The 18,631-nt window shown below is 39.0% G+C and overlaps 1 protein-coding gene across 2 annotated transcripts in view; it reads right to left on the bottom strand.

Moving 5' to 3' along the window:
• Nucleotides 1-18,631, bottom strand: part of BBS9 (Bardet-Biedl syndrome 9) — a 436,742-nt gene that overhangs the window by 50,460 nt on the left and 367,651 nt on the right. For both annotated transcript variants that reach the window (XM_070468373.1, XM_070468376.1), the window contains one exon: nt 10,729-10,951. In XM_070468373.1, the coding sequence (XP_070324474.1) occupies nt 10,729-10,951 (223 nt within the window). The remainder of the gene's footprint in view (nt 1-10,728; nt 10,952-18,631) is intronic.

Here is an 18,631-nt window from a genome sequence, read left to right as displayed (position 1 = left end):
TTTCCCAGCATCATCAGGGTCTTTACCAGTGAGTCAGTTCTTCCCATCAGGTGGCCAAACTACTGGAGTTTAAGCTTCAGCATCAGTCCTTCCAAAGAACACTCAGAACTGATTTCCTTTAGGATGGACTGGTTGGATCTCCTTGCAGTCCAAGGGACTCTCAAGAGTCTTCTCCAACACCACAGTTCAAAACCATCAATTGTTCGGTGCTCAGCTTTCTTTATAGTCCAACTCACATCCATACATGACTACAGGAAAAACCACAGCTTTGACTAGATGGACCTTTGTTGGCAAAGTAATATCTCTGCTTTTTAATATGCTACCTAGGTTGGTCATAACTTTCCTTCCAAGGAGCAACATCTTTTAATTTCATGGCTGCAGTCACCATGTGTGGTGATTTTGGAGCCGCCCAAAATAAAGTCTGCCACTGTTTCCACTGTTTCTCCAACTATTTGCCATGAAGTGATGAGACCACATGCCATGATCTTAGTTTTCTGAATGTTGAGCTTTAAGCCAACTTTTTCACTCTCCTCTTTCACTTTCATCAAGAGGCTCTTTAGCTCTTCTTCACTTTCTGCCATAAGGGTGGTGTCATCTGCATATCTGGGGTTATTGATATTTCTCCCAGCAATCATGATTCCAGCTTGTGCTTCATCCAGCCCAGTGTTTCTCATGATGTACTCTGCATATAAGTTAAATAAGCAGGGTGACAATATACAGCCTTGATGTACTCCTTTTCCTATTTGGAACCAGTCTGTTGTTCCACACCCAGTTCCAACTGCTGCTTCCTGACCTGCATACAGATTTCTCAAGGGGCAGGTCAGGTGGTCTGGTATTCCCATCTCTTGAAGAATTTTCCACAGTTTATTGTGATCCACACAGTCAAAGGCTTTGGCATAGTCAGTAAAACAGAAGTAGATGTTTTTCTGGAACTCTCTTGCTTTTTGATGACCCAACGAATGTTGGCAATTTGATCTCTGGTTCCTCTGCCTTTTCTAAATCCAGCTTGAACATCTGGAAGTTCACAGTTCACATAATGATAAAGCCTGACTTGGAGAATTTTGAGCATTACTTTGCTAGTGTGTGAGATGAATGCAACTGTGTGACAGTCTGAGCATTCTTTGGCATTGCCTTTCTTTGGGATTGGAATGAAAACTGACCTTTTCCAGGCCTGTTGTCACTGCTGAGTTTTCCAAATTTGCTCGCATACTCAGTGAAACCCACCAGACTTCACACTTGAACCCTTGGTATCTTCCCTTTCACTTGCTTATAGCTAGTAAGCTGGGGCCCTGCTTACCTTGCCATACTACTCAGTAGTACAGTGTATTTACTTCTTGTTTTATGAGGTTTAAATTTGATTCTTGTTTTATGGGCTTTAAAGCCATAAATATCTTAGAACAAAAGCCAAAAATACCTTAAAACAACCAATATGCAAATACCTATACTAAATAAAAATCTTCCTATCAGTATTAGCATAAATCACAGCTTCTGAAACTAGAGAGTGATATTATAATTTTCAGGAATATTTTACACATGACATGGAGTATTGCTCAGAAAGCAGATTTGAGAGAAATACAAAAATTCTAACTAACCAAAATACTATTTACTTTTAATAAAAATCAAACATTTTAAAAACAAAAAGCTACGTTTTTAAAAGCATAGAGTTGAGACATATTGTACAGAGAAATACAACTAAAGGTGTTTTACTTTTCAGAATCAGGTTATAAACTCTAAGACCCACTAGATATAAGAAAATAGTTTTTCATTTTCAATTGTTTAGGAAATATCACATTATACATAAATCAGAAGGGGCTAATTATTCCAATAATTTATTTGAATAAACAAACAAACTAAAACCTTTTTTCTTTCAAAGTTTAATGTGAAAGTGTGTTTTAAAGGCTGGGAGCACAGATCTGACTTCATTCAATAGTTCCAGCTGCAAGAACATCATCGTTCCTTGTGAGGGCTGCATAGGTCAGAAGCAGAATGTCATTCTTAGTTTAGACCAGGTATTTTGGCCAGAAATAAAAATGACTAAGCCACAGGAATGGGCCACCTTGTTGGATCTGCCCCATCTATCTGTGGGTATTCTCATTATTTTAAAGAAAAATAATGTGATGTAAAATAAGTTTCAATGACTGTCTCATGTAAGTAACTGATTGATGAGTTGATTCTAAGCACTTGAAATACTTTCTCCAGGTGCCCTAAAATCTAAAGGAGAATTAAAAACAATACATACAATTTTAATAATCCTGAATGTCTACTGAAAGCAGAGAAGTTATTGTTGAAGATCAAATTCCTCAGAGAGATAACAGGTCCTGGGAGTAACAGTTGAAGGAAAGAAAATAGGGTATGTGTTTACTCCAACTTGGAGGTGAACCAGTAAGACCTTACTATTGAAGACAGACTCACTGAGGTAGCAGAGGTTTCGGTAGGGGTAAAAGTTGAGAGGAAGAAAACTAGAAAAATTTTTTTACAAGTTGAATCAGTAGAAATCCCTTCAAACCATCAGCTGCTGGAATAAATACAATTTTTTTATCCTCATATTTGAATATAAAATAGTCCCATATATCAATTAAATATGAGAGAAAGTTATTTTTTTATATCATACAAAGCCTCAGAGATAAGTATCTTCCCAAGGGATGCTCCAGTGTTACAGAGGTACTCCTTCTTTTGGTCAACCTACACAATTTTTAATGATATTGAAAATTACACAGTTAGGGTTTCCATCATAATATCTCATATGAGATTAGTCCAAAGAAAAGACAGCTCACATTTACAGCTGGATGAGGGTAAAAATGTACATATTAAAGATCTGTTCATATGATATGACTGAAGAAATAGAAATAGTGATGTACTTTAAGAGTTATTTAAAAAAAAAAAGTTATTTAATTCATCCCCCTACTTTTAGGCAGGGTTTTTCCCAAATTATCTTCAGACTGTTGACTATCTGTATTAGTTTAAATATCTGCAGGGAAGGAAATTCCTCAGACTCCCCTGGTATTCTACTCCTGTTTTAACAGCCCTACTTCCAAGAAATCGGGCTTTGGTCATCACATTGTAATTAGTTACTAGCCCGCTTGTCTGTCAACAAGTATTTGTTAAGTACACACAGGGAGAATGTTATTCTATTAGGTCTTTGATGGTAGACCTTCCCCTATAGTTGCTCCTAATTGCTTCTCCTGTCAAATACAGCTCTAATCCTGGATTCAAATATTCTTCCATTAACCTTTCTTCATTCCATTATGAACTTCCTATTACAATGGATGGCCCAGGAATTGAACCCAGGTCTCCTGCATTGCAGGCAGATTTTTTACCATCTGAGTCACCAGGGAAGCCTCATAATTACTAATAGGAGCAACCCTATTAAAAACTGCATGCTTTCTTTACTTTTAACAATATAGTTTGATTTTCAAAACAATTTTGAAGCAATACGCTGTTTCAAAACAAGGTAGTGCTATCTCGGTATTTCAATGAGAAAATTATAGCTCTAGAGGAAGAAGTAGCTGCACAATTGCTAAATGGCTGAGCTTGTCCCTCCCAGCAGCCACTGCAAATAAACCTTAATTTACTGCCTCACCATTAACCCCCTTCTCGCTCTCTTGCAGATTATTATAAAACTTTACTTCTCCAAAGCTCATGTGGCTGGACTTCATGAAATGTTCTTTTTTAAAAATTTCCCTATATTTCCAATTTATATCTGGCTTCTCATTTTTTTTCCCTTCTCAAATACTCTTTTGAGTTTAACTGTATTCTAGATTATTCCTCTGCTTACTCAAACCTCCCCATTTAATGTGAATGTTGGATTTTTAGCCCTCTCATCTTACCACCACTCCCCAACCTTCAAACATCTTGAAATATATTTCCTAAAGAGAAGAAAATGAAAAGAAATAAAAACCTTGATAATAGCCTACTTCTTCTTGCATTTGCCTTCCTAGACTGTTCCTTCCAGTTACAGAAGGATCTTTCCTTGACCTTCTGTCCTAAATACTACTGACACCATTTCTGCTAGAAATTCTTTGAAATTCACCTCCTCCATGTAGAATCCACATCTTATCTGGCTCTGCAGATAAATGCCAAATCAGTGTTCCCTGCCTCTGCCTTCACTACCATAGAGTTCATCCAGTGACAGAGTTTCAGTGATGGCCTCTAAGCTGAGGGTACTAAAACCTACTTTTAAGCTTTAATCTTTCCCTTCAACTCAAATCCCTCAGATCCAGCTATTAACATCTCTCTTTTCTTGGATGCATCTTAGACATCTCAAGTTCACTGTATTTGAAATGAAGCGCATTATTCATAACAAAATTATCAACTTAATGATTTCCATCAATGCAATTAAAAAACTTGATGAAACTCCTATATTCTTCTGTATTTTTCATATTCTTTTCTCTCCTGTGTACCACTATCAGATTAGTATGTCTAAAACACAAGGGGTTATTTTTGCTTTGTTTTTTAAACCACTTTTCAAAATGGAATAGAATGCTGTCCTTTATAAATCACTTATATCTTAATCTATAACAGCTTCCTTCACCATTTGCTCAATCTCTTTTATCTAGCTTTTCAAGTTCCTATATCAACTGGTGCTTACTGATCTACCAAACTAAATTTCCAACCTTAAATTTAAGCAGTTTACTTATAGACCCATATCTCCTTTCTTAAATTAACAACTTTATCTATAGTATCTGCCACTGTCCTTTCTAAAAATCTAAAATTCACACCTACTTTAAGACTTAGCTTCTTTATAAACAGCTCCACTGATTCATTCTAAAAACATACGGTAGACCAAAGTTAGTTTCCTATTTTTGATACTAGACTACAGTCTATGAAATGTCACCATTGGGGAAAGCTGGATGAAGAGTACCTGAGATTCTATGTAGTATTTTTGCATCTTCCTATGAGTCTGTAATTATTTCAAAATAAGAAGCTTAAAAAAATATATGATGGGCATCAACTATATATATACTAGGCATAAGTAGGATGATATGTTCACAAAAAAAAGAATAAAATATAAGTCCTTCATGCACTTAGCTATGACCTGGAGGCATTATGGATTGACTTGTGTCCTCCCCCAAATTCATAGGTTGAAGCCCTAACCAGCCAGCCTCCCCCCAGTGTGGCTGTATTTGGAAATAGGGCCTTTAAAGAGGTAATTAAGGCTAAATGAGGTCATAAGGGTGAGGCCCCAGTCCCAAAGTACTAACGTCCTTGTAAGAGGAAGAAGACACACAGGAGTGTGCACACAGGGGAAAAGGGCACGTGCAGGCACAGATGCACAAAGCAGACTGGAAAAGACAAGCCCAAGCGGGCCAGGAACAGTCTCTGATCGCAAAAGAGGAGCTAAGAAATGAGAATGTTCTAAGAAGGGGATGGTCTTCCTGAAAAAGCCTTCAGGGCAGACTGAGGATTATAGGCAAAGTGCTCACCTAATTTAGTAATTATGAAGTCACTTGTGAAAAGGGTAGAAAATGGCTCAGAGATCAATAATTTGCATGATTTGACCTATTTTCAGAGATGAGATGTAGAGGTAGGAAGGAGCCACAATCCATAAACAAGCTGCACAAAGTCCTGAAGAACTTGTATTGGTTTATCACAACTGAAATATAAACAAGCCCCATAAACACAGGTCATTGCCCTTGAATACTGTAAAAGTCATTAATTTTCCTGATTTATGAAACTGATCATTTTTTCCTTGCTACCATTTCTGATACTACGGTCATTTTAATGTTGGCATTTTTACCACAGTCTCTTTTTATAAAAGTTACATAAGTTATTTGTAGGAAAATGTGCACCTTATACGGAAGAGAAATAGTAGGAGGAGGCTCAGACAACACCTGTAACTGCACCATTCAGGGTAATTATTGTTAACACATACCTCAGTTCACATTCTTCTGGACCAGATCTTAGGAAGTAGATAGCTGAAACTCTGTCTTTTGCTTTCTGCCTTTGCTGACTTAACTTAGAAAGGCCTATCTTGCCTCCATCTCTATGTATCTACCTCTATTTTGTTCTGTTCGGGAGGTTTCATTATTTTTACATTTAAATCTCCTACCCATCTGAAATGTATTGTGGCACATGTTATGGACTAGGGAATCTACTTTTCCTCCAAATGGTTGGTCTGTTCCCAGCAACATTTTTCAATTAATTCACCATGTCCTTTCTCCATTGCTTTGAAATGCCATATCAGCACATGAGATCAGAATTTAGGCTAGCGAATTTTAAATTCTTCTATAATTGGGGGGAGGGGGATTATCTCAGTTGTAGTAATAAAAAACAAAAGCATAATACAAAGATAGTCACTCAAAAACTAACTGGCCACTTATAAAACTAGTCTCTACTCAAGTTTCTTTCCACATTCAACACTATATGAATCCCCACCTGCCATCAACTTCTTATACTGGTTCATCTTTCAGTGACTGTTGGAAATTGTTACAAATACAGCATAAATGGGTTGCAGAGGGAAATTACAAATCTTGCAAATGATGCAAATACAATGCAAATTAGGTGTTATTAGAGAACCACTTGTACCACATGCATGGATAGTACCCAGGGAAAATCTGGCAATTGGTCCAGTTAACAGTGAAGTGAAGAAAACTGGTTAGAATAATGACAAGATAAATATTTCTGAAGAAAATCATTTGCATAAAAATGACAGACCCCTAGGAAAATGGATAACGCGTTGGAATGTGTTTTCTTAAAAATGACCTTCTTTCTAAAGGTGCTAGTTAGACCAAATCTGAGTGTCCTTCATCATACCAGAAACAGAACAAAAACAAACACCTTACACAATTCCTTCATAGCTGTCTCTAAGAACTGCTATAACATAACAGACATCACATAAATTTTGGCAAATACATGATAAACTTACTGTTGATTTTCATTTTACTTATTTTTCAAACAAATCTTTTGTTTTCCCAATGACAACAATGAAATGGTTCCAGTTTCAGGTAGTCTTTTTCTGACACCAATTAGTCTCGAACCTTCCATAATGAACCTAGCAATGTAAGGTAAACCTCAGCCCTAAGCACCTGCAAGGATGAAGCAAACATGTATGAGAAAGTCAGCTAGACCACTAAAGGCATTCACATTCAGATTTTTTAAAAAACACTACCCTGGTGGCCCTATGGAACTCTTGTTCTAAGGGTAGAATTCATATCACTGAGATTAAGAAAAAGACATACAATGAAAGGGCAATATTCCCCAGCAGAAAGATGTGAGGAGTAAAGAAGAGAAATATAAGTTTGACGGTTCTGTAATAAAAAGAATACCCAGTAAAGGTTAGGTTAAATGCTGGTGGAATCTGAAGGTTGATAAAGGCAAGCAGGAGAAATGTGAGGCAACGAAGTCCTTAAGGTAATTCCCAGTGGGGAAGATTTCCAAATTCTGGATGCCAGGGAGGATGCTGTCATCATGGCCTTTACTGCAAAGGAAGGGCACATACAAGGTGCCAGGCTCATAAAGTCAGGAGGCTAGAAAAGACCAAGGGTTTTTTATTCTGAGATGTTTAGTCATCTGCCATTTAATAGGGAACATGGTAAAATTACACACACTCCTGCCTTTTAATACCATCCACTAAGTCACTTCATCTTTCTAGGGCCTTCGTTACCTCAGCTGTTAGGTGAAGGAGGCAAACCAGATGATCTCTGAGTTCCTGCCCAACCATTCAAAAGAAGATTGTGTCTGTGAAAAATGTTTGTGTGTTCATGTGTTCGGTCATCCACTCTCTTCTAGTATGCCACATTACCTTCATGTATTCTGAAACAACCACAACAGCTAAACTAACATCATAAATCGCACAATTACTGGTTTGAAGCAGAAATAACTCACAGTATTTCTTATTATCTCTGTAATAATTGTACCAAGTCAGCTACCAAGATAATAAAAATTAAGAACACAGCAAATACAAGGTAAACTGCATTGTAGTCCTCATAGCAAAGAAAAGAGATTGTGTGAAACAGTTTCTGCCCTTTTCTTCCCACAGTGCAACACCAATTTAAGTGAAAAGAAGGCCAGATTGAGAACAGCTTACCCAGAAGGAGGCTCTGGCTAGAAATCTATTTGTACTGTTGTGGTTTGTGTGGTCTAGTGGGAAGCACAATGAGCTAGAAGATTTCGAATCTAGACTAACCCTTCTGGTAACCATGTGACTCTGGACAAGATATTTAGCTTTCCCTAACTCCATTGCTATTTGTAAAACAGCAATAATTTCACATGTTTCTTCTACCTCAAAAACATGCCAAGTACAGAAATTCAGTTCAGTTCAGTCACTCAGACATGTCCGACTCTTTGCGACCCCATGAACCACAGCACGCCAGGCCTCCCTGTCCATTACCAACTCCCGGAGTCCATCCAAACCCATGTCCACTGAGTCGGTGATACCATCCAACCATCTCATTCTCTGTTGTACCATTCTCCTCCTGCCCTCAATCTTTCCAGCATCAGGGTTTTTTCAAATTAGTCAGCTCTTTGCATCAGGTGGCCAAAGGACTGGAGTTTCAGCTTCAGCATCAGTCCTTCCAAAGAACAACCAGGACTGATCTACTTTAGGATGGACTGGTTGGATCTCCTTGCAGTCCAAGGGACTCTCAAGAGTCTTCTCCAACACCACAGTTCAAAAGCAACAATTCTTTGGCACTCAGCTTTCTTTATAGTCCAACTCTCACATCCATACATGACCACTGGAAAAACCATAGCCTTGACGAGATGGACCTTTGTTGGCAAAATAATGTCTCTGCTTTTTAATATGCTGTCTAGGTTGGTCATAACTTAGAAATTAGTGTGTGAAAAATTTGAGCTCCAAGGAGGAAAAGTATTATAGTCAATAAAGAAGCATGGTAATGACAAAGAGAACTGATTTAACAATTTTTAAAAACTCACTATCATGATTGGATCACGGCAGGTGGGAGGGAGAGTCACTCAACGAAAGCCAAGCACTGTTAAGTGAAAGCAAGCAATTGTGACCACGACAAACACACACAGCTTCAATCACCCCAATGGGAGGAACTCAGTTAGACAAGCGTGACAGGCACATACCTGGCTTACAGACTCCTGGTTTGTGAACAAACACATGTTCTACTTTCCTTCATTCTGTTCCTCCCTTCCCTCTCTTCCTCCTTTCCTCACCATCTTCCTTCCAAACATTTAGAAATTTTACATCAAGGGTTTCTATGGACACAGCCCTGAAGTCACCTCCAAATCTAGTTATTTAAACAAATGACTATAGTTCTATATTCAATAAATGTGGCATCCTAACAGTGGACAGCAATGGGTGAATGGAGGCCAAAGGACTAGTTATAGGAGGATGTTAACAAGGGCAAGATGAAGAAGACCTAAATTCAGATAAGCTATTAGAACTGCTTCTATGTAGGAAGGCAATTCTATTCTGAAACACCATATTAGAAATATGATTTTGGAATAAAAGTTAGGTTCTGTTTATATATAATTAAGCAAAAAAATATTTCAAGTCATAGACTATAGAATGCTATGGTCCCATGCCAGTCATTCTCTTCACCCAAATTTAGAAGATGAATTATACATACATCTATACAATGGCAGTAATTATAGTTTGAGTTTCTGAGTGTATCTCTGTTCCAAGAACTGTGCTAGGCGCTTTATAAACACATAAGGCCCTGGAAACAAGGAAGGCATTATTATACCCACTTTGAAAGGAGAGACTAGACTCTGGAAAGTTAAGTAACATATTCAAGTCATATGAGTAGTAAGGCATAAAGACAGGACCCAAACACTGGTCTGTCTGCCTCCAGAGCCTGTGCTTATTAGATTATGCTATGCTGTCTCCATGTTTATCTTTTTTAAAGTGTTCACTTGCATTCCTTTTTACTTCGAGGAATGCTGGTTGAGGGGGGAAGGAAACAAGAGGAAGAGTATCAGCAGAGGGAGGTAGGTGTACAAAAGGCAAATAAAGCAGAAGATGAACAAAATCCACATCGCTTCCCATATTATGGTCCCTGCTTGAGGAGGAAATAGATGCTACAGCTGCTTCATGTAATAAACTCATTTACTCTGTCCTTGCTGCTGCCATAAAGAGAACACTAAGAAGATGGAAGCAGGACTTGGGAGCTGCTACCTCGAAAGGACCAAAATGCAGTGCTCTTGACAGCTCAGCCCCTCTGATGGTGGGAAGGGCTGACCCGGATGCCCATGGCCATCACTGACTGCCCAGGTAGGGGCAACCTGGATCTCTCACCCTGGCACATAGTGGCCTCAGCCCTGAATCCTGCTCATATTGCCTTATCTCCAGTTTTTTCTTTGTCTCTTCTCCCTTATTCTGGTGACCACAATCCAAGCAAACAGCAGAAGGGATGGGACTCATCTGGATTATATTAGCCACTTGTATCATGCTATTTACATTTATGAAATATGGTATCGCGAGATCACATTTAGTAAGATGTTCCTTAAAAATGGTTTTATTCTCTAATCCACTTTTTATTGGTTAGTAGCAAAACAATGTGGATCATATATTTAGAAGCAGGAGGAAGGAAAAAGACATACCATTCTAGAAATGTTTAGCAAGCAAATACCCCGAGAATATTTATCCAAGTGATTACCCTGGGATGTCTGAAGGGAAACGTGCAAGCAATTTTCTTGGCTATCATCACTTTAATATGAAATGTAAACCCCCAAATACAGCCACAATAAAAGGCATACCCCTTTAATTTGGCCAAAGTCTTAAACACAGTTGCGTTTGGGAAGCATGAACGGAGTTCCTACCTGGCATGACCATGGTCTGCGGAGCTGCTGCATCAGTACTTATGCAGAGACGCCCACCTTTGGCTAATCGATCGCACAGCAAGGTGATGTGCTTCTTCAATCGGCTTGTGTCTTTGGGTATGTCCAGCTGGCTGCTGAAGTTCAAAGCCTGTTCCTTGGAACTCTTCGATAGGCAGGTCTTTAAGAGGTGAGAAAGAGCAGCATCCACGGTTTCTTCCCAGCCCTGGATGCAAAAGCCAATTTGGAATTTATGCAAAGATGACAAATGAACAAAGAAAGCACTTTACCATCAACCAGGTTATAAGATTATGAGTGTTTAGGTCCCAGTGCTGGGAACTTGTTAAGAGCTTGGTGTCTGGTAGTCTAGACCAGTCTGGTTTTAAATTCTAGCTCTGTCTGCTGTTTGAGCATGTTACTTAATTCCTCTCAGCCTCATCCTCATCTACAAATGAGGCTACTAATAATCTGTACCTCCAAGGGTTGGGGGTGATTAAATGAGATGGTATACAAATAGCTTTTAGCCCCGTGCCATGCATGATAATCATCATTATCTCAGGTATTGCTATGTTTGATGATTCAGAGGGTGAAGCCTAAGATTATAGTTCATTTTGCTGCTGAAAGAGAACCAGCCAAGATAAGAAGAGACTGGGGGAAACTGGAGTGGAGAGAAAACCCTGGTGTGTTTCTCAGGACTGGTTCCATAGTCTTGGAGCTGCAGGCAGAAACTAGAGGAGCTTTGTCAAGAGAGACTTTGGGAGGTAAGCCTATCCAGTCCCACTTCCCTTGTCAAGGTGACATAAAGTGACACAGAATGAGGCAGTGAGCCATTCATCCGTTTTGGCTGGGGACAGTGTGGCTATGCTATAGTGAAGACTGTGAGGAGGGTAGGGTCACCTCAGAACCCTACAGGCTGGAATTCTAGGGCTATCAATGGCAGACAGGGACTGCAGGTCCATCACAAAGGACGGGCATGAGGAAGCACCACACTCAGGTAGGTTCAGATAACAGCAGGTGAGGAGCCTTGAACAGATAACAACAGGTAAGGAGGCTTGAAGGAGAAGGGCGGCTTATGCTCTCTCACTGGACATGCCCAGAGATAACTGGGTGTGATTTTCAGGGGTTCCAGAGGTCCTAAGCATCAAAATAGAAAAGTGTGAGTGAAATCTGGATATTACTACCAATGATTGCATTTGTATCCAGAGGCCAGTGAGCCCTAGAGCACCACAGACTTGACAAAGTGAAATTATAAAGGATGACAGTGAATGACTACCCTCATAGAATTCTGCAGAATAGTCCAAGTCCCTCACCTAAGGGATGAGAAACCTGAGACTCAGAGGGGAGTCCCTGGATGAACTGACTGTTGGAACTGCTCCATCCTCAACCTGATCAGCTGAGCCACCTTGCAAATGTGCAAACTGGATTACATTATTCCTAAACTTCAACTCCTAAAGCCAAATGCTCAGTTTAGCACACAAAGCACTTTCTGCTCCACCTCCTGCTCCATTTTATTCTCTCCCTGTCCAACTGCACCCACACTCTCACCTTCGCCTCTCCACAGGCTTGATTCTCCTGTTGCAATGCCTAATCGCCACTCTTTCTTGCCAACTCCTATTTACAACTCAGCTCAGGCACCGCCATCTAAGCATCACATTTGTGGGCCCTCTCTGTGACTCTGAGACCAGACACACCCAGTTCATCACCCTGGGAGCACTCCCCACCCTCTGCTGTGGCCACTGTCAGCACTCTGGTTTCTCCAGTGCCTGGAGATGTCCGCACCCCTAGCACTGTGCTTGGTCAAGAAATGTGTCTGCTGAATAGAGACACAGAGAGATGGTGACAGATGGTGAACTAGGATCGCAGATTTGGGGAGGAGTCTGGAGATCTTTAATCCAGTCTCATGGGATGCTTCCTCGAATAAAACAGAAACCATGTGCCTAGGTATGGCTGTCCCCAGGGTACAAAATTATCACTTTTTGAGACAGTTCACTCCTTTCAGGGACATGTGAAACCAGCAGAAAGTTATTCCTAAAGCTGAGCCAAAATCTGCCCCATTGGCCCTTATTCTACCCTCCAGAACTATGCAGAATAAATCTAACCTCTCTTCTACATGACAGCCCTTTATACCTAAGAAGACAGCAATTCTGTACCCTCTCCTCCAGAATAAACATCCCCAGTTCCTCCAGCTCTTCCTTATATAAACACGGTTTCAAGTTTTCTCTCTATCCTGACCACTTGTCTTTGAATGAGCTCCAATTTTAAACACTTAAACATTTATACAGCTAACCAGAGAACCCCAAACTGACCCCAAGACACCAGGCTGGGGATGGGGATTCAGGGTCGGTCGAGCCACCCCCCCACCCCATTGTTTACTGGGAATTCTCCCTGCCAGCCAGGCCTCTGGTTGCCTCTGCTTTCTTGGCAGCCACACCACACTCTCGGTTCACACAAGCAAACACAATTAAGCCCCAGGCCGTTTCCACACTCACCACATATCTTCCTTTTAGGCTTAAGCGGTTCGTTCTTTAGACCAAAGTGCAGATTCTCTATATATCCACTAAAGAACTTCCCACTGATTGCCAACACCAGAATTTTTCACTCTATTGACCCATTATAGATGCCACCAGGCAAATAAGGCAACACATTATTTTTAAATGAGATGTCAAAGGCTATAAAAACAACTTCCTACTCCAAACCACTAAAGAATAATAAAACACTAGTTGCTACAAAGACATCTCTATACAACCATCAAAATCTAAATCAGATCAATATTTAAAATTGAATTTGTATTTCAATAATAATGGGGATGAAAATTAAGACAAAATAGTAACTTAAATGTCATTGTAGAGGACATATTTCCAAGTTGTTTTTGATGCCATCAATGATGACCTCTGGAGTATAAGAAGGAAAGATCCTTTGTATATAATTTGGCATTTATGTACTCTGTGGTCATTTCAGCATTAAAACAGTTCCTACTATTTTACAGACTATTCATCTAAGCTAACTATTGTTTTCATAAGTAGGTTACAGTAGCATATTAGATAATTTAAGTAGATACAGCATTTAGTTAATATAGATGTACTACAGAATTTCCTTTTCTACTGCCAACTTGCAGATCAAGTCAAAAACCATGTCATGGTTAGGTATTTGGCATGGATATTTCTTTAATATAATGAGGCATGATGCCAAAACTTCAAAAAGATTGCTACTGAAATACAGGGTTATTATTTGGAGAGCCCAAATTACTACATAAATTCAAATATGATAACAAAAAGGAATGTTTATGAGACAAAGGAAGAGCCTTAAAAATGCAATGTGATAATCTACTGATCAAACACATAGCCTACTTACCTGATAAAATGTGAAACAAAACCACGCAGAAATCCAGAATCTCAAGTACAAAAAGTTCCTTAAAGGTAAGCTATTTTAACCACCTTTTTGGTGTTTGAATCCATCACCTTTATTTAGAGCCTTTAAACTGATAAGTCCAATATTTAGTTTTAATGTCTAAACACACACACACACACACACACACAAACACACAACCCACATGCACATACCTGATCTTTATCCTCTAACGTTGAACATTAGTTGTACTAATAACTGAACACCAATTGATGTTCATCAATTGCCTTCTCCTAATTGTGAGAGTGAAAGAAAATCTTAATTTTGGTAAAATGGCACTAAAAATGTCTGGAAGGGATGAAACTACTAAGCAAGCATGCTTCAGTAATAATTGATATGATTTTAGTTCTCAAATACACAGCCTAACTCTTAAATCCCAGTTTATCCACGTACAGCTTTTGGAAAACAATAGTTGGTGGGAAGTTAAATAAAGATATAAATGTGTGAATAAATCAACAAATAAATTTAAATGTACATGCTGTTCTGTTTTATCTTCTCCACAGCCCTTGTCAGCATTACAAATTAGTTTATTTACTTGGCTTTTTGGTGCTTACTGTATCTTTGGGGTTTTCCTTTGTTCCCAAGCTCTAGACTCTATCCCATGTGGTAACTTGACTTTTGTCCTAGTCCTACCTGAGCCCCTACGTTGGGAGCCTGCTTGAAAGGTCCCCCCTTACTGGACTGGGCTGCCTTGCTCCTGCCAAATCCTCCCAAGGAACTAGACCCATGGCTGCAGCCCTGCTGCTTGACTTCAATGCCAAGCTGCCTGCTGCATGCATCCCCCAGACTGAGGGCCTGCTCACTCAGTCTTACTGCTTTTGTGTTCCACCTGCCTGTGTGGAGTCTCCTGTAAGCCATGCAGGCCCCACATGCCTTTCGGTACCAGTGGGATGTCCCATTTCTATGGTGTCTGCTATCCTCTTCCTGACTGAAGACAACTGAGGTACGAGTTTTATGATCCAGAGGCCAGACAGCCATGGCTGAGTTTCTGACGTCTCTGCCCTACCTGTCCTGCTAGTCTCCACCGGTCACGGTGCCTAAATACAAGTATAAGCAAGCGGCTTTTCAGAAAGAATAAGAAGCAGAAAGTTTGGCCAACTTTGTAAAGTGTATTTCCTAGGGTATCAACCAAAGTAACCAAAAAAAAAAAGAAAAACCTAGAAGAGTTTTCTCATGCCACCTACAAATTAAAACAACCAAGTTGAAGATAGTTGCCCCTCGGCTTCTGGGTTTTGATTTAACTCATTCACCTCAACTGCCTCTTCACTTTGATAAATCACTTAATCTCTGTAGACTATATCTGTCTGCGTGTGTGTGCGTGCGCATGCACACACACGCACACACACTCCATCACTCCATTGGGTCTGACTCTCTGTGACCCCATGGACTGTAGCTGGCCAGGATCCTCTGTCCATGGAACTTTCCAGGCAAAAATACTGGAGCTGCCATTTCCTATTCTAGGGGATCTTTCTGACCCAGGGATCGAACCCACATCTCCTGCATTGGCTGGTGGATTCTTTACCACTAGCACCACCTGTGAAGCCCAAAGTATATCCAAGGTCTCCATAAAACAGGAATAACACTATTTGTCAAGCCAATCTTACATGAATGATAAGGCACTCAAAATCTTAAGCAGAAGATACTGTGGAATAAGCATATATATGTAATCCTACTTTTTTAAAAAATCAGAAAATAAAAACACACCATTGGAACCCAATGTACAAAGTCACATCTTTAAACTGTTATTCAAACAAATTATAAACTTCTGCAAATGTATGTTTGTAATAGAAACACTACCACATCGGCAACTATAGTAGCATAGGGAAAAACCACAAAATGCCATGGTAGCATTTATTACCAAATGTGCACATAGTTAACTCTAAGCGAGAGAGGAAAGGTTTAAAAAAAAGAGAGAGATCTGTGTAAATGAACAAATGGAGATTGTGTAGCCACAGCTAGGGTTCAGTTGAGAAGAGAACATTCTTAGAAAAGGCCTGTCTTACACATTACACATTTGAAGGTAAAATGATTACATCATATTTATTTATCTGAAAAAAAAAACTGTATCAAAGAGAAAGAGATTTCATCTTGAATAGATGTAAAGAACTCACAATAAGTCTTTGCTATTTATGACTGATCTATAGAGCTTTATGGTTACTTTCTATTATATTCTATCATGTTATAATTAGCCAAGGTAAGCTAAAAACAATGATGTGAAATGTCACTGTAAAGCTAGGTACAAATTTAGTTCTTTAGTTGTAAATTATATATTTGTAAGATATTAGAATTTTTCAGGATTGATCTAGGTTCATATTATTTCTAAAGAATAGATTTTATTCAGTGAATCTCCCTTCATGCAAAGGAGGGCTTGAAATGTTGAGCTATATACCTCTGAGAAGTAAAACAGTTCTTTGAAATTGAAACAAAATCAAATAAAATTTTAAAAAATGAAACCAAGCTCGATGGTCTATGTAGCAGTTTAAGCTTTTTAAACCCATCACTAATAAAATGAAACCCTCCCCAACATCATCCTTTCTTATCTTAAACTGAAATGACTTATTGGACTTAATGGAGTTCTCCAGTCCTTTGTGATGCTTCAAAAGCTGTAGAAATCTCATTCAGATTTTAACCAAAAGTAGAACAAGGTGCTAGGCTTATCAACACAGTATTATGAACAATAAAACACACTGTTTCCTATCAGGTGAAAATCTAAAACCTTTTTTGACAAAGAGAAGCTTAGCAAACTTCATGCAGTTTAGCAGCAATACAGGCAGAAAGCACAAGGTTGCTTCAAACCAACCTACTCTGATCCTTTTTTTTTTTTTAAGTTACATTTTGCTAAGAAATCTGCATTTGATCTATACTCTCATGCCGATCCTGAAGCTTTAGACAGAAGAAGGAACACAAAGTAGATTACCTGAATTATCATGAAACTTGATCCTGGATAGCCATATTCAATTTTAAAACAAAACATTAATGATGCTTCACCTAGACAAACATCTTGACTAAGCATTCAAGTTTGCTTCAGGCAAAAGTTTCCAGTAACAGGTACTATTCAGAAATAACTTACAAAAATATTAAGACTGAAAAATAAAATTGATAATGAATATTCAGGGGGAACCTGCCTCTGGAGATGGTAAATTCGATCATGTGGGCCAATTATCCCACTGAGAAGAACTAGAAAAATATATATATGAAATCACCTCTTTGAAGGTATAGGAAAGCTATACCTAAAGATAGTAGTTACCAGGTCAAGATTCAGGGGACAAGGGAAGCCCAGGAAAGTGAGTACTGAATTTGTGGCTGCTTTTCACTCTGTGGTCATTAGTTACCTGGCCTAACATGTAGCGCTGGGTCCTCCAATTACTCACTACTTTAGGCGATCACTTATGCTTGCTTATGTATTTCCTTGTAGGAGGCAGCAAGGGTCATGAAAGTTAGAAGTCTGAAGACCTAGGCTAAATTTTGACACCTTTCCTTATAAGCTGTATGTCTCTGGGAAAGTTATTTTAGGGCTCAGCGTCTCAGTTTTCTCATCAGTTAAAAAAATCAGAAAAGTAAATTCCTTTGCCAGGCACTTTTAGACTTAATGAGACATGTTTATCAGCCGTGGGGAGGCTTCCCAAGTGGTGCTAGTGGTAAAGAGCCCATCTGCCAAAGTAGGAGTCACAAGAGATGTGGTTCAATCCCTGGGTCGGGAAAATCCCCTGAAGTAGGAAATGGCAACCTGCTCCAGTATTTCTGCCTGAAAAAATTGAAGGACAGAGGAGCCTGGTAGGCTATAGTTCATGGGGCCACAGAGAATCAGACACGACTGGATGAATAAGCACTGGCACCACTTATCAATTGTAGTTATTTAATTATTTAATTCCATGTTATTATTCTTACTTCTGGAAATGCTCTCTAAAAGTTGATCTTTGGAGGGTTGGTTCTTCTGAATAATAATGACACTAGAAATAATAACAACAAAAGTAACAATTGTTTAGGATCTCTTAGGTACTAGAAAGTATGCTAAGAAATGTATAAACATTATTTGTACTAATAAATATTTATCCCGTGAAGTTGGTGCTATAACTTCCAACTAAGATGCTAGATGTAAAGTAGTTTAAAGTAAAAAAGTTTATCATAAATAACACAATTATTAAAAGTAAGAGCTGTAATGGGATCCAGGAGTGCATGGCTCTAAATCCCATGCTCTTAGCTACTTGGCGAAAACTTTTTTCCCATTTCATCATGTGTGTCTTTCAGTCTATTGTCATCAAGTCACTTTAGGCAGAAAACATCATGAGGTCTTCCCCTAGAAAACTTACAGTCACAAAATTTATATCAGCTTCTTTATCTAAATAAGTAATCTGTGTATAATTAAATGAGATTTTACTGCACAATCAAAAAGCACTATAATTTGTGCCAGTTTGTTTGGCACAAAGTTTGGGTCAAACTTTTAGAAGAGTCTACCCAAGTCTACCTTTTACCTGCCTAGACCACTATAACTGACATGTAG

Source organism: Odocoileus virginianus, chromosome 1 (assembly GCF_023699985.2).
Source record: "Odocoileus virginianus isolate 20LAN1187 ecotype Illinois chromosome 1, Ovbor_1.2, whole genome shotgun sequence".
Classification (NCBI taxonomy): domain Eukaryota; kingdom Metazoa; phylum Chordata; class Mammalia; order Artiodactyla; family Cervidae; genus Odocoileus; species Odocoileus virginianus.
The sequence above is the reverse complement of the archived record's forward strand: the minus strand, read 5'-3'. Positions and strand labels throughout refer to the sequence as shown.